At 40.7% G+C, this 14,300-nt stretch overlaps 2 protein-coding genes across 2 annotated transcripts; one reads left to right on the forward strand and one right to left on the reverse strand.

The window, feature by feature from the left end:
• Positions 1-823: 823 nt before the first annotated feature.
• Positions 824-3,893, forward strand: LOC139546594 (phosducin-like protein 3). Its single transcript, XM_071355148.1, has 6 exons — positions 824-936; positions 1,836-1,968; positions 2,186-2,276; positions 2,499-2,642; positions 2,967-3,175; positions 3,346-3,893. The coding sequence occupies exons 1-6, from the start codon at positions 931-933 to the stop codon at positions 3,489-3,491; spliced, it is 729 nt and encodes a 242-aa protein (XP_071211249.1). The 5' UTR covers positions 824-930; the 3' UTR covers positions 3,492-3,893.
• Positions 3,894-4,034: 141 nt separating this feature from the next.
• LOC139546595 (neuromedin-U-like) lies at positions 4,035-9,202 on the reverse strand. Its single transcript, XM_071355149.1, has 7 exons — positions 9,029-9,202; positions 8,726-8,772; positions 7,347-7,397; positions 7,220-7,246; positions 7,049-7,099; positions 4,732-4,806; positions 4,035-4,213 (listed from the first exon to the last, which is right to left on the reverse strand). The coding sequence occupies exons 1-7, from the start codon at positions 9,099-9,101 to the stop codon at positions 4,181-4,183; spliced, it is 357 nt and encodes a 118-aa protein (XP_071211250.1). The 5' UTR covers positions 9,102-9,202; the 3' UTR covers positions 4,035-4,180.
• Between the last annotated feature and the right edge of the window lie 5,098 nt (positions 9,203-14,300).

The raw sequence follows: 14,300 nt of genomic DNA on the forward strand, positions 1-14,300 counted from the left end.
ATAGGCTACTTCTGTGTTAAAATAGAGGCTGCAACATGCATGCTTGACATGTAATCAACAAATACAGGATTTCTTTATGATGTCTGTTTTAAACTATGTTTGATTTGATTAGAATAAACACACGTGGTCAGAGTTGTCAAAGGCCCCTATCATAAAATACTCTATTCAAATCAAATGTTATTTGTCACATGCTTCGTAAACAACAGGTGTAGACTAACACTGAAATTAAGAAAATGATCGTATTTTAGAGCAGCAATCTTATTGAGTGTCTCAAGATCAAGACTGACATAAAGATTTATAACCATACCCATAATAAAGGATTTGAAAATATATTTGCACAGTAGAAAATTTACCTAAGTATATGATTCATAAATGCGTTGTCTATACTTGCCTCTACTCATCAAAACTACATTGAAAATAAACAAATACAGTATAAGGATATCATATTGAAGCACATCTACACACCAAAAAACAGGCCAACAATTTTCAGAGATGTTTTGGACCTCTATGCCACCCCCATAAATTTATGGTCAACCCAGACACTGACAGCACAGCAGTGTGATTTTCAGGTGCAGCTGTTGTCTCAATCAGATGCCACACATGGAATGTAGTACAGCGTTCCCACTCCTAATATAGACATACAGGACCTAAACCGGATATTGGTGCAACCTTTATTATTGTCCCTTGAATGTCTTGCCCTAGCCAGGTTTATGATAATAATACATATAAAACAGGTAATAGAATAGATTTGTCCTCAGAAAAATAAATTATTTTGTAATGATTCTATATTTGAGATATCTGACAAGTATTTAAGTTTTGTCACATTAAAGATCTTGTTTTACTCCGGAAGAAATATGGGTGAGGTCCTTCTATTTCCGCGTCTGGGAAGAGCGGTGGTGTTTTCAGCGTCTGGTTTGAACGGTTAAAAAAATGCAGGTTGGTAAACTTAGATAACTTTTTCTAGCTATAACTCTGATCGTAGTTATGAAGGACATAGCCGATGTTTCGAGTAATAGGATTATCTGTTCGCACGCCACCTCGATTGGCACATAACGTTATTTAGCCCTTGATCATGACTCCCAGTTCCACTATAACGTTACATAAGTCATTGTTGGAGGAAGGCGTCTTCTGTACAGGGGCGTTTTGTTAAGAGCCCCAACGCTCAATCTGAACACTAACACGCGTCTCTTGCGGTACGGTTTTGGATGCATAAGGACCTTATCTTTCATATCAGCGATAATACATTTTCTAAAAACCTAAATGTTACATGAATACACACACTGTTACTGTTCCCACATGGCGATATATCCATGTTGCAGCGCTTGTTTACGATCACGGAAGATCACGGACCATCTGTGATAATTAGTGATCGAGCGTGCTCGAACACCTGTATGTAAGCTAACTCGGGAAATGTAGTTTCGTCTGATGGAGGCCTCTCTAGCAGTATGAATCTGTGAAAAACTGTTACAGTAAAAGTGTATAATTTATCAGAATATTTTTTTTCTCGCTGATGAAAGATAAGGGCCATGTTTCGAAAGCCATATCGCCACTGATGATTTACGTTTCTAAAAGTTAAAACATAGTGTCCGGATTGTAGTTCACATGAGCCAGTCGGGGCAAAGCTAATGACTAAAAACTGTAGGGAGAAGGCAGAATGCTTAGAGTTTGAGAGCTAAATGTTGGCTAACTAGATGGCTAAACATTAGGTAATGTTCGCTAGCAGTAATACCAAAGAGCCTAGCTATATAGATGTTTTTTTTTTAAACTCTGTGGTAGTACAGAATGGCAAACAGCCAAGTTACAATAAAATTCCAACATGATCTCTTATTTCTCAGGACCCTAATGCAGATACCGAGTGGAATGACATCCTGAGAAAGAAGGGGGTCCTTCCTCCCAAAGAGAAAACTCAGGATGAGGTTGAGGAGGAAGCTCTAGAGAAGCAGATAGTTCTTGAGCAGTCATCTGTTGGTAAGAGATGGCTGGTTATAGTTGGCTACCTCTATGGGACTAAGTTTCTACTGAACTGATCTAGGGAAAACAAATGTTGATGTTATTCTTAACTAACAGGACATGGTTTAGGAAGGCTGATTCTTGGCCAACATTTAAGAGCAACATATGTTAGTTGTTTTAATAACTTAAATGGTACTTTTTTTGACTTGCGATGCATATGGTGTTTTGTGACCAGTGAAAACCTATGAGAGCATGACTCTGGACGAGCTGGATGAGAACGAGGATGACTTCAGTGAAGAGGACGAGGCCGCCGTCGAGATGTACAGGTCAGTGATCTCTTTAAAGCATCACTTAGATGGTACATACAACAGGGGTTGATAAGAATGAACGGCTGCCGTATTGCCTGGGGCATGTGAGTTGAGCAATCAGGCAAGTTGACCCTGTTCTGAGATTGTTTGCCCCATTGGGCAGATGTTTTTCAGCCCCCTAAACTGATCTTTCTGATTAGCCTACCTTTCTTTAGACTCTCTGCATTTCCCTCTTACCAGACAGAAGAGGCTTGCAGAATGGAAAGCCACCCAGATAAAGAATTGCTTCGGTGAAGTAGTGGAGATATCTGGGCAGGACTACATCAAGGAGGTGAACAAAGCTGGAGAGGGAATCTGGGTCGTGCTCCATCTCTACAAACAGGGGTGAGTCTTCTGCCATTCTCTACCCTCTCTCTCTCTCTCAAAGGATTGCAGTAGCAGTTGAGCACACCAATTCATGCTCTCAAAAAGTGATGTTTGATTTTTGACAAGATCTGATAGACCAGAAAATTGTGAAAACATTGATGACCAAGACCTTATTTGAAAATCATGATTCAAGGTTTTCATTTAGCCTAAGCCTGATTTACAGTGGTCCATTTTAATTTGCTCTGAATAGACCTATCTACCAAAATATCTGATTTACCTAATTTACTCATTGTGACATCTGTTGTCTCTAACATGTCCTGTTCTAATCTTCTGTCCTCCCAGAGTACCTCTGTGTACCCTGATAAACCAGCATCTATCAGAGCTGGCCAGGAAGTTCCCCCAGACCAAGTTCCTCAAGTCCATCTCCACCACCTGCATCCCCAACTACCCCGACCACAACCTGCCCACAATCTTTGTCTACCACGAGGGAGAGATGAAGGCACAGTACATCGGGCCTCTGGTCTTCGGAGGCATGAACCTCAAAGTTGACGGTAAGAGACAGTCTCCTTAGCTATACTCTCAAGAAGGATGTTTTATTTATACTAAGTTAGGATGGTATTAGTTACATGATATGAAATCTAGCATAACACCCTCAGTTTTGTTTGTTTTATTAGTGACAATCTTTTAGATATTAAACTATCCATTATCCTATCATCCTCAGAGCTGGAGTGGAGGTTATCGGAATCTGGCGCTGTCAAGACAGACCTGGAAGAAAACCCCAAGAAGCAGATTGAAGACAAGCTAATGTCGTCGATTCGATCCACTCTCCCCACACGGAAAGACAGTGACTCAGAAGAAGAGAACTAGCCCCCTAACCTCCAAATAACATTAATCTAATGCTCCACTGTCACTGAATGGGGATGGCTCTCTCCTGTGGTGATGTATTAAAATGCACACCTCTTCCTATGCTTACCGCAGAAAGGCTCCATCAGAGTTCTATGCCTTCCCGGTTAAAGGATCTCTTGTGTTAAGTGATCATTCTTCTAAATCAGATCGGACTCTTCAATAGGGTTTCTACAGAACCTTTGGTTGAAGATTGTATTTCTTTTGCATATACATTTTATAATATGACAATAAAAATGTATACATCTAATTGTTAAATTAAATGTAAGTAGCCATTCACCCATGCCGTAATCACAGTTGACAGTTTTTTAAATAAAGTGTTCGCTGTGATCTGTGTAACCATCACATGAAGGACTGCTTTGGCTATATTTGACTCTTGTGTATGTTCACTGTTCTGATAGCGATGTACTTAATGCCTGTATGTGTTATTGCCACCTCATTTTAAATCACAACATATTTATGTTCACCAATGGTAATCAGGAAGACACTTTACATTCTACAATGCAGTCACATTTATCTTCATTTATTTCTTAAAAATATCAAGTCCATTGCCAGCGAGAGCTGAGAATGCTGCTTCTGTCTGTCCACCATTTTGTGTTCAGGGGTATGCAGCTTGCTGGTGTCTGCCTTCCAGTTATTGCACAGTCAGATTTTTACATCACACCTTCAGGGAGATCCCGGAGCTTCTGTATAACAGGGAAGAGCGAGAGCCTCAGTTATAGTTTTGGTACATTTGAATCGTCTTCCTTAAAATAATGGTCCTAACACCAGTCTGGGGATGCTAAATGGTCTGAGGTTCCATATACTGCGTGTCTTAAATAAATTTATGTATGCCTTGATTGAGCCTTACTGACTGGCCTCACCCACTGCAAAAATTGGTTGAATCAACGTGGAAAACTAATTGGATTTGCAAAAAGTAATCAACGTAAGGTAGTTCTCTTTCACCAAGCTTTTAACCTAAATCCAATGACATGGTGAAATGTTTTGTTGTTCACATTGAAATCATTTTATTTGATAACTCTACAAACTAAATTAATAACTACATGTTGAACTGATGTCTGTGCCCAGTGTGCAGGCTGTGGTCCTCTGCATTGCTGACAGGGAATAACATTGTCTCAAAAGGAACTTTTTCAGTTTCCTAAACTTGAGCTTCAATAATATGATTCTGCTAACCATTCAAGTTGAAAAGGGACAGGATTCTTACCAAAAGCAGGAGCTGCTTCTTTCTCCTCTGAGACAGTTTTGGTGACAGGCGCATCAATGGGTGCACTGAATGGGACTAGAGAGGGAAAAGGCCTGTTAGACCAATCACATGTCAATCAATTGCATAATGTTGCAATATTATAATCTAAAGATACAGTGCATTTGGAAAATATTCAGACCCCTTGACTTTTTCCACATTTTGTTACGTTAGCCTTATTCTAAAATATGATTGTTTTTTCCCCCCTCATCAATCTACACACAATACCCCATAATGACAAGGCAAAAACAGGTTTTTAGAAATGTTTGCAAAGGTATAAAAAAAAGAGGAAATATTACATTTACATAAGTATTCAGACCCTTTACTCAGTACTTTGTTGATGCACCTTTGGCAGCGATTACAGCATTGATTATTTTTGGGTATGACGCTACAAGCTTGGCACACCTGTATTTGGTGAGTTTCTCCCATTCTTCTCTGCAGATCCTCTCAAGCTCTGTCAGGTTGGATGGGGAGCGTCGCCGCATGGCCATTTTCAGGTCTCTCCAGAGATGTTCGATCGGGTTCAAGTCCGGGCTCTGGCTGGGCCACTCAAGGATATTCAGAGACTTGTCCCAAAGCCACTCCTATGTTGTTTTGGCTGTGTGCTTAGGGTCGTTATCCTGTTGGAAGGTGAACCTTCGGCCCAGTCTGAGGTCCTGAGCGCTAAAGCAGGTTTTCATCAAGGATCTCTCTGTACTTTGCTCTGTTCCTCTTTCCCTAGATCCTGACTAGTCTCCCAGTCTCTGCCACTGAAAAACATCCCCACAGCCTGATGCTGCCACCACCATGCTTCACCGTAGGGATAGTGCCAGGTTTCCTCCAGACGAGATGCTTGGCATTCAGGCCAAAGAATTCAATCTAGGTTTCATCAGACCAGAGAATCTTGTTTCTCTTGGTCTGAGAGTCCTTTAGGTGCCTTTTGGCAAACTCCAAGTGGGCTGTCATGTGCCTTTTACTGAGGAGTGGCTTCTGTCTGGCAACTACATTTACATTTACATTTAAGTCATTTAGCAGACGCTCTTATCCAGAGCGACTTACAAATTGGAAAGTTCATACATATTCATCCTGGTCCCCCCGTGGGGAATGAACCCACAACCCTGGCGTTGCAAGCGCCATGCTCTACCAACTGAGCCACACGGGACCACCCGTGAAGGCCTGATTGGTGGAGTGCTGCAGAGATAGTTGTTCTTCTGGAAGGTTCTCCCATCTCCACAGAGGAACTCTGAAGCTCCGTCAGAGTGACCATTGGGTTCTTGGTCACCTCCCTGACCAAGTTTGGCTATGCGGACAGCTCTAGGAAAAGTCTTAGTGTTTCCAAAGTTCTTCCATTTGAGAATGATGGAGGCCACTGTGTTCTTCAATCAATCAATCAAATGTATTTATAAAGCCCCTTTTTACATCAGCAGATGTCACAAAGTGCTATACAGAAACCCAGCCTAAAACCCCAAACAGCAAGCAATGCAGATGTAGAAGCACGGTGGCTAGGAAAACCTCCCTAGAAAGGTAGGAACCTAGGAAGAAGCCTAGAGAGGAACCGGGCTCTGAGGGGTGGCCAGTCCTCTTCTGGCTGTGCCGGGTGGAGATTATAAGAGTACATGGCCATTTAAGGCCAGATTGTTCTTCAAGATGTTCAATCGTTCATAGATGACCAACAGGGTCAAAAAATAATCACAGTGGTTGTAGAAGGGGCAACAGGTCAGCACCTCAGGAGTAAATGTCAGTTGTTTTTTCATAGCCGAGCATTCAGAGGGGACCTTTAATGCCAGAGAAATGCTTTGGTACCCTTCCCCAGATCTCTGCCTCGACACAATCCTGTCTCGGAGCTCTACGGACAATTCCTTCGACCTCATGGCTTGGTTTTTGCTCTGACATTCACTGTCAACTGTGGGACCTTATATAGACAGGTGTGTGCCTTTCCAAATCAATCAATTGAATTTACCACAGCTGGGCTCCAATCAAGTTGTAGAAACATCTCAAGGATGATCAATGGAATCAGGATGCACCTGAGCTCAATTTCGAGTATAAAAGCAAAGGGTCTGAATACTTACGCAAATAAGGTATGTTTTTTTTTTTTATACATTTGGAAAAATTTCTATAAACCTGTTTTCAGTTTGTCATTATGGGGTATTATGTGTAGATTGAAGAGGATTTTTTTTTACTGAATCCATGTTAGAAAAAGGCTGTAACGTAACAAAATGTGGAAAAAGTCAAGGAGTCTGAATACTTTCCGAAAGCACTGTAAGTTGCCAATTTGTACAGTGAGGAGTCTTCCTTTACTTACCGCATGCTGTATAGAGCCTACCGAGTTTGCCTTTGAATAGTGAAACAGGAACTGACCAAAAGAGAATATACGAAGTAAACACTCTGTTCCAAAGAGTGTATTGCCTTTTTGAAGGATATGGTATATATGTACAAGGTAGGAATAAAAATTTTATATTGTTGAGGAACTTACTCTTTTGAATACATTCTGAACTTGCTGCTGTGAGGGGAGAGGGAAAGGGAGAGAGTAAGCATCCTGACAGAACCGATATTATAAATTATTTGTGGTAAGATTGAGTCATGCAGTTACTTAGCCTTACCTCATTCTGATCTCTCCACATATCTCCCACATCAGTCTGGATCCCAGGACCCTGCAGCAGGCAAACCAATGGTGATCAAACATAAGTCTATAAGACATCACTAAACCCAAGAAAACCTTAAATCTGTTGGACATGACATCCATTGTGTACTATACTATACAGGTTGCAAAGTAATAATCATGTCTCTGTAACCTGTGTATCCAGCTGATGAAAGTAGGCTAAAGTCATAAATGTTCTTATGCCCCTCATGTCCCTCTCATCCCCCACCAATCTAATTCAAGTTACAGTGTGACTCACTTCTGTGTTCTCTACCCCCTCAACACATCTACCCTGCCCCAGCCACCACAAGAAAACTATTTAATTTGAATGGAATTACCTGCAGACCACCTACTCAGACACAGAATAGATTTTTCTAGAGGTGTGCAAATAAAGCAGCCCATGATGTTTAAACAGTGAGAGGCTGCGTTTACACAGGTAGCCCAATTCTGATATTTTGCCCAATTATTGGCCAAAATATTGGCAAAATAATTATTGGCAAAAGATCTGATCTGATTGGTCAAAAGACCAATTAGTGGCAAAAGATCAGAATTGGGCTGCCTGTGTAAAGACAGCCGAAGATACAGACCGAAAGCCAACTTATGCTTGATCCGATTATGTGGTCAGAGGCTCCGTAGGTATGCAGAGGCCAAATTGAGTTCCGTACCGCAATGCCATGCGCCTCCCAATTTTTGTAACAATGCAGAGTGCTCCGTATAGCTCTGTATAGCTCCGCATTGACATGATTGGTTGACGGTAGGTGGTGTATAAACACAAACTCACTTCCTTGACAACTTCCTTCACAGCTCAACTCAACAGCTCTGTGCTGCTTCGTGAAGCGCGAAAATAATGAATGCCCTGACTTCTGCAGAGGTCGTATCAACGTAAATGATTCACGGCCAATGCAGCGTCTTTAAGGCTGCTCATAGACAGGGAGGCCAATTTCTGATATTTTTTCAGAGTTGATCGATGAAAAGACCAATTAGTGAAAAAAACATCAGAATTGGGCTGCCTGTCTAAATGCAGCCAGAGTGATACGCATTCAAGGCACATATTGATAGTTTTGTGTCTAGTACACCTTCAAAATGTTGACTCTGGTATCAAATAAGGGAATGTAATGGTAATAAATGAATAATTATTTGTTTGGAAACTAATTTTACAATAACCTATTTGTTTAAAAACTAATTTCACAATGCCCAATTCTGATCTTTTTTTTCACTAATTGGTCTTTTGACCAATCACATCAGATCTTTTTCTCAGCTGATCTGATTGGTTTAATAGACCAACTAGCGGGAAAGAATCTTAATCGGGCTGCCTGTGTAAATGTACCCTTTTCCCCATACCTTTGTCAAAGCAATTCCATGTTCACACTCTTTGCTGGGATTAGCTTCTAAAGATAGATAAAAATTGTCAGTTTAAAAAACATATATTTATAATGTTATTAATCTATAATCAACATCAACATTAACAAAATGCATGTAATTGTCAACTATTATCAACAATATCAATGAATAGCTAAACCAAAAGAGAAATCAATTGAATGTTGAAAACCATTTTTAGAAGACTTACAATTAAATGATTAGTTTAAAATAAGTTATATTGAAATATTGAAGTTAACTTAAATTATATAAATAATATTCTCTCACCTGTCACCTTCCAACATCCAAGGCACCAGACCAAATGAAGGAGGCAAAGTTGTCGCAGATACGTTGCGCTCATCTCGAGCTATCAGATTCTCATGCGCTTTGGTGAGAGTATAGCTTCTCTGTGTGTGGTTTGGTGCTGCAGGAGTAAGTCTTGTTATATCGCAAATCAGGTCCTAGAACTGAACACTAATGACTTTCTAAACCGAGAGAATTATATAGGCTATAACTTTGATGGGAGAAGCATCATCTCCCACGTAGAAGTGACCAATCAACGTCCCACTGGTCTCCTTGATCATCATCTGAGTCTTAGAGCGCAGGTGTCCTCTCTCTTGCCTGTCAGACAATAACAACTTGTGTAAGTCAATTTTGATAATGGTTTTTAAATACTTTTAGATAGGAAACGAAATAAAATAAAATTCATCAAAAACAGGATGCCGCTGAATATAACATCAAAATGGAGGTTATAAAATTGGTCTCCAATTTCTTCCCAGTGCACTTGATTCAAGGAAATGATCTTTGGATGACCAGATGATGATCATGTTCAGTCAGTCAAAACCATGAAGTAGGCTACCAAATAAATGTATTATGTAGGCCTAACTGTATAAACAACCTTTTTACTCTGTGATCCTGTGGAAGTGACACAGAGTTGAAATGTCGACATTTATTATCATATAATTTGTCTCCTCTAATCTCACTACATCAATTTATCAGTGTTGTGTACATTTACTGCTAAAATTAGTATTTTTCATTAGATTGACTAGAGAGAGTTATTGTGACTGTTGGGGCCCGGTTTCCCTGTGTAAGCATGAAAGCTGAATGTGTCGGTCAGTGAATCGAGTTTCTCCTGGATTAATCTGAAACAATATTCCAGAGAGACTGTGGATTAGCTGTACCTGCCCGGTGGACCTTGGATGGAAAATAGCGTAGAACACTCAAGGGAGAGAACCAGACCCCCACCCTCGAACATATAACGTCTCTATTCTGGGTCAGTTCAGTTTGTGTTAATTAGTAGTTATGGTTGCATATAACATGGTTATGAATGCTTATGAAATCCTATAGTCACTGCGCTCTATGATGGAACCAATAGAGAAACAAGAGCTTTTGCAGTTACACTTCAGCTCAACATATTGATCATTACATTTAGAACGGGTCTTTATTGTATGTTTGTCTTTGTTATAGGTCCCCTGAGCGGTGATTGTATGTTATATCAACCATATTGGAAAGGACTCTTCAGTTCATTTTAGAGACGAGTCACAGACAGGTGGGAGAGATTTATACCATTAATAAGCCATTGTATCGATTTGCCAGCACTTTCATCTGGACTGAGGGACCAACTACAGCCAACCCAGAGACATGATGGACACCCGTGTGTGTGTCTATCTTTCCTCAGTTTTTTTTATTTTAATGACATTCATTGTGGAGGAATATTTTGTGTTTTGTGTTCCCTCATGGAAACTTACAATCAACAATCAGATGCTTTCCCAATCCCCACCACACTAGTAAAACAGCACACGTCACACAAAAGCATTTGAGACAGCAATCATCACCCCAATCATCCCACAGCCACACACACAGACTGACATACAAACAAAATAGCGTACACTCAAGCAAACACATTAATGCACAAACAGAAAGGAGTGTACTGTCTGAGATGACTTGACCCTCGGCATTGATCAGCCCCCTGCATTTAATTAATTAGTCCAACTGATTCTAATCACCGCTAGTCATCAACAGGAACCTTTCCTGTTCAACTCTATTAATCGCTTCCACTGTTCCCACAGGAAACTCCAGAGAGATTCCACACATAAAACTAAAACCTCACATGAGAGTGATAGAGTCGGAGATGCAGAGAAAGAAATGCCAAAAAGGAGAGAGGTGGAATGAGAGAGAGTGCAGCCGACTGATAGCCTATGCTTATATTCCCCATCAAGGGTGAACCTTGTTTTGTATGTGCAGTGCTGAGACTGCCTCAGGGTCTGAAGAGTCCTCTAAAGAGGGCCACCATCTCTCTCAAACCGCCTCTTCATCACTAGATTCCTGTTTTTGATGTTGCTGTTATTTTCAGGGCAATCACACTGTACGATGATTAAATCATTTGCATATGCTTGACACTGCATGACTATTGAGTGTTGCATTGACGCAAGTGTTCACGTCACAGAACTCATTGCTCCTCTGTTCGATGATAGCACACATGAAGAGTTTCATTCGAAAACGGTATATATACATTTTCAGAAATGTTGGTAAATTAGCTTTTATTGTTTAAAGAAATTCTGAAAGATATTGGTGTGTTTTTTCATGATCTAATCATGGCATAGGGTTGTTCAATGACAGACATGTATTTGTTTGACATTTTAATGGTTTAATATCAGAGACAAATAATCACGTATTTTTTTGCTAAATGCTATATGTATATCCGCTTCACTTCCAGATAAATAGTTCTGCTAGGTACCTCAATTCAATACAGTAATATGAGATCTGTATGTAAAACATTTCCATTTTAAATTTGAGTCATTTAGCAGATGCTCTTATCCAGAGTGACTTACAGTAAGTGCATTCATCCTAAGATTGCTAGGTGAGACAACCCCATATCACAGTCAAATATTAGGATACGAACATTCCATTTCAGCTAAACAATGAATATGCACTAAGTGTATAAAACATTATGAACACCTGCTCTTTCCATGACATAGACTGACCAGGTGAATCCAGGTGAAAGCTATGATCCCCTACTGATTTTACTTAAATCCATTTCAATCAGTGCAGATGAAGGGGAGGAGACAGGTTAAAGACCTTGAGACAATTGAGACATGGATTGTGTATGTGTGCCATTCAGGTGGTGAATGGCTTAAGTGCCTTTGAACGGGGTATGGTAGTAAATGCCAGGTGTACCGGTTTGTCATGAACTTCAATGCTACTGGGTTTTTCACGCTCAACAGTTTCCTGTGTGTATCAACAATGGCCACCACTCAAAGGAGATGGGCCAGCATCCCTGTGGAATGCTTTCAACACCTTGTGCATGACCCGATGAATTAAGGCTGTTCTGAGTATAGCGTTTTGCAAAAAATCTAATTTTCATACACATCTAAAATCTATGAATAAAAAAATCTGAGAACAGTAATATTTTACACACACATGAAGGTACCGATAAGCAATCATTTCTGATGAAACATTGGTGGATATAATGTTTTGGAAATAAACTCTTCACTTGCTCCTTCATAAATATCAGAATACAGAACACCAATTAAACCTGTTGTTTTTTGCGTTCTACTCATTTTGCCATCGGGCAGAGAGACATTTTTGCAGCTTTAAAGCTAATTTCCTGCAATTCTACACATTTTGCCATGCATTATGCCATGTTAATGATATGAGTGAGAGTGTCTAACAAAATCAATGGGGGCCCCCTTTTGCACCTTGTATATTCTGCTATTCTAACTCTCAACATTAAGCTGAGACCACGACTGAGTTCCCAGCGGCCGGGGACCCTAAGCGACCACTTATGTTGCTTATTCCTGGAGCCGGCCCTACGTGTGTATGTGTGTGTGTGTGTGTGTGTTACAGTGAGTGGGAGAGAGTGTGTGTATTTGTGTCCTTGAAAGGATGTGTTTGTGTTGTGTGGGTGTTGTGCTCTCCAGTAGGGATTAAGTAAGCCCTCCCTTGGTCATCCCTGTCAAACAGCGAGTTAACAACAGCTGGGGGAGAGATGAATGCACAACAATAAGACACAAAGTGATGACCTAACCCATTTCAGTGAAGGACTCAAAGGACAGTGATGCACCTCTCCCACAGCGTAGCAACCCAACACACTAGTGTTAGGCTGCATCTAGTCCCCGATTTGCCATTGGCCTTCATGGGACTATGGGGATGGCTGAGGAATAAGATTTTCCTCAGGCACTGCACTCCAATGGAATCTCCCATGATTAATCAATTTCAGTTTAATTTTACACAAGTATTTGATGTGATTTGATCCTGATCTCCTACGCACACTCAGCTGAGTAGTAAAAGTTAACATCACACAAATTGTTGAGTTTCCTTAATCATGTACTAATTATTTGCTCCCAATCCTTTAATTATTGGCTCCCAATCCTTCCTGTGTTTTAGACCTGTCCGTAAATGTTACAATATCCACCTCACTCTCCCTGTCATTGCTCGGTCTTAACCTCTGAGGGAGTAGAGAGTGTGAACACCTAATTGAGTGAAGGTGTGAGTCCTTCAGCAGTGTGTCAATTAGCCTCACAGAGAGACATGGCTATAACGGAGTATGACATTAGCACATAGCAACATGACCAGTTCCAGGGACAGGGCACAAATGAGTCAAATGTCAGGGGAACCCTAGAAGGAGTCAAATCACCTGTCCCTGTTCTTTCAGACAGTGAATATTGTTTTATTGACTAAATGACTCCAAACACACTGTCTCACAGCTGAAAATGAATGTTGTCTTGCCTTAAAGGCCCAGGGCATTTCCTGTGTTTTATTTATATTTCCACACTATGTGGTTGGAATAATACTGTGAAACTGTAGGGGGTGCGTACTGGCGGCAGAGAAGTCAGGCGCAGGAGAGCAAAAACTGATTTACAACGGCGCCGTTTAATAAACAAAACCACAGTAAACAAAACACTAAATCAATGGGTAAACAAAACCCGTTACACACCAGCATAACGTGCACAAGCACTACAATAAACAATTCCGGACAAGGACATGGGGGGGAACAGAGGGTTAAATACACAACATGTAATGATGGAATTGAAACCAGGTGTGTGTGGGAAGACAAGACAAAACAAATGGAAAATGAAAGGTGGATCGGCGATGGCTAGAAGACCGGTGACGTCGACAGCCGAACACCGCCCGAACAAGGAGAGGGACCGACTTCGGCGGAAGTCATGACAGAAACTGTGAAAATGTTGATAATGTCCTTAAGTGTAAGAGCTGTTTGAAAAGGCCACCTGAAATTTCAGCCTGTTTTGGCCTGCCTTGGGACGTCCCTACCCTAAACCCTAAGCCTAAGCCTAACCTTAACCATAACCCTTACCTAACCCTAACCATTTAAAATGTCAACTTCCACGGGGTAGGAACGTCCCAAGGATCACAGAGAGCATGGACCGTCTTATGTGTCTATTCTCACTCAAATGTCTATGAGCAAATTAGTTAGCATTTAACCCATAACAGTCTAAGCCCTGTCTAAGCCGGGGGAGGGGGTTCTACTAAGCAATTTGTAATTGTTTTAAGGTTATACCAAGGATCATTTAGCTATTTGATTTAGAATTTTAAGATCTGT

Source organism: Salvelinus alpinus, chromosome 20 (assembly GCF_045679555.1).
Source record: "Salvelinus alpinus chromosome 20, SLU_Salpinus.1, whole genome shotgun sequence".
NCBI classification, from domain to species: domain Eukaryota; kingdom Metazoa; phylum Chordata; class Actinopteri; order Salmoniformes; family Salmonidae; genus Salvelinus; species Salvelinus alpinus.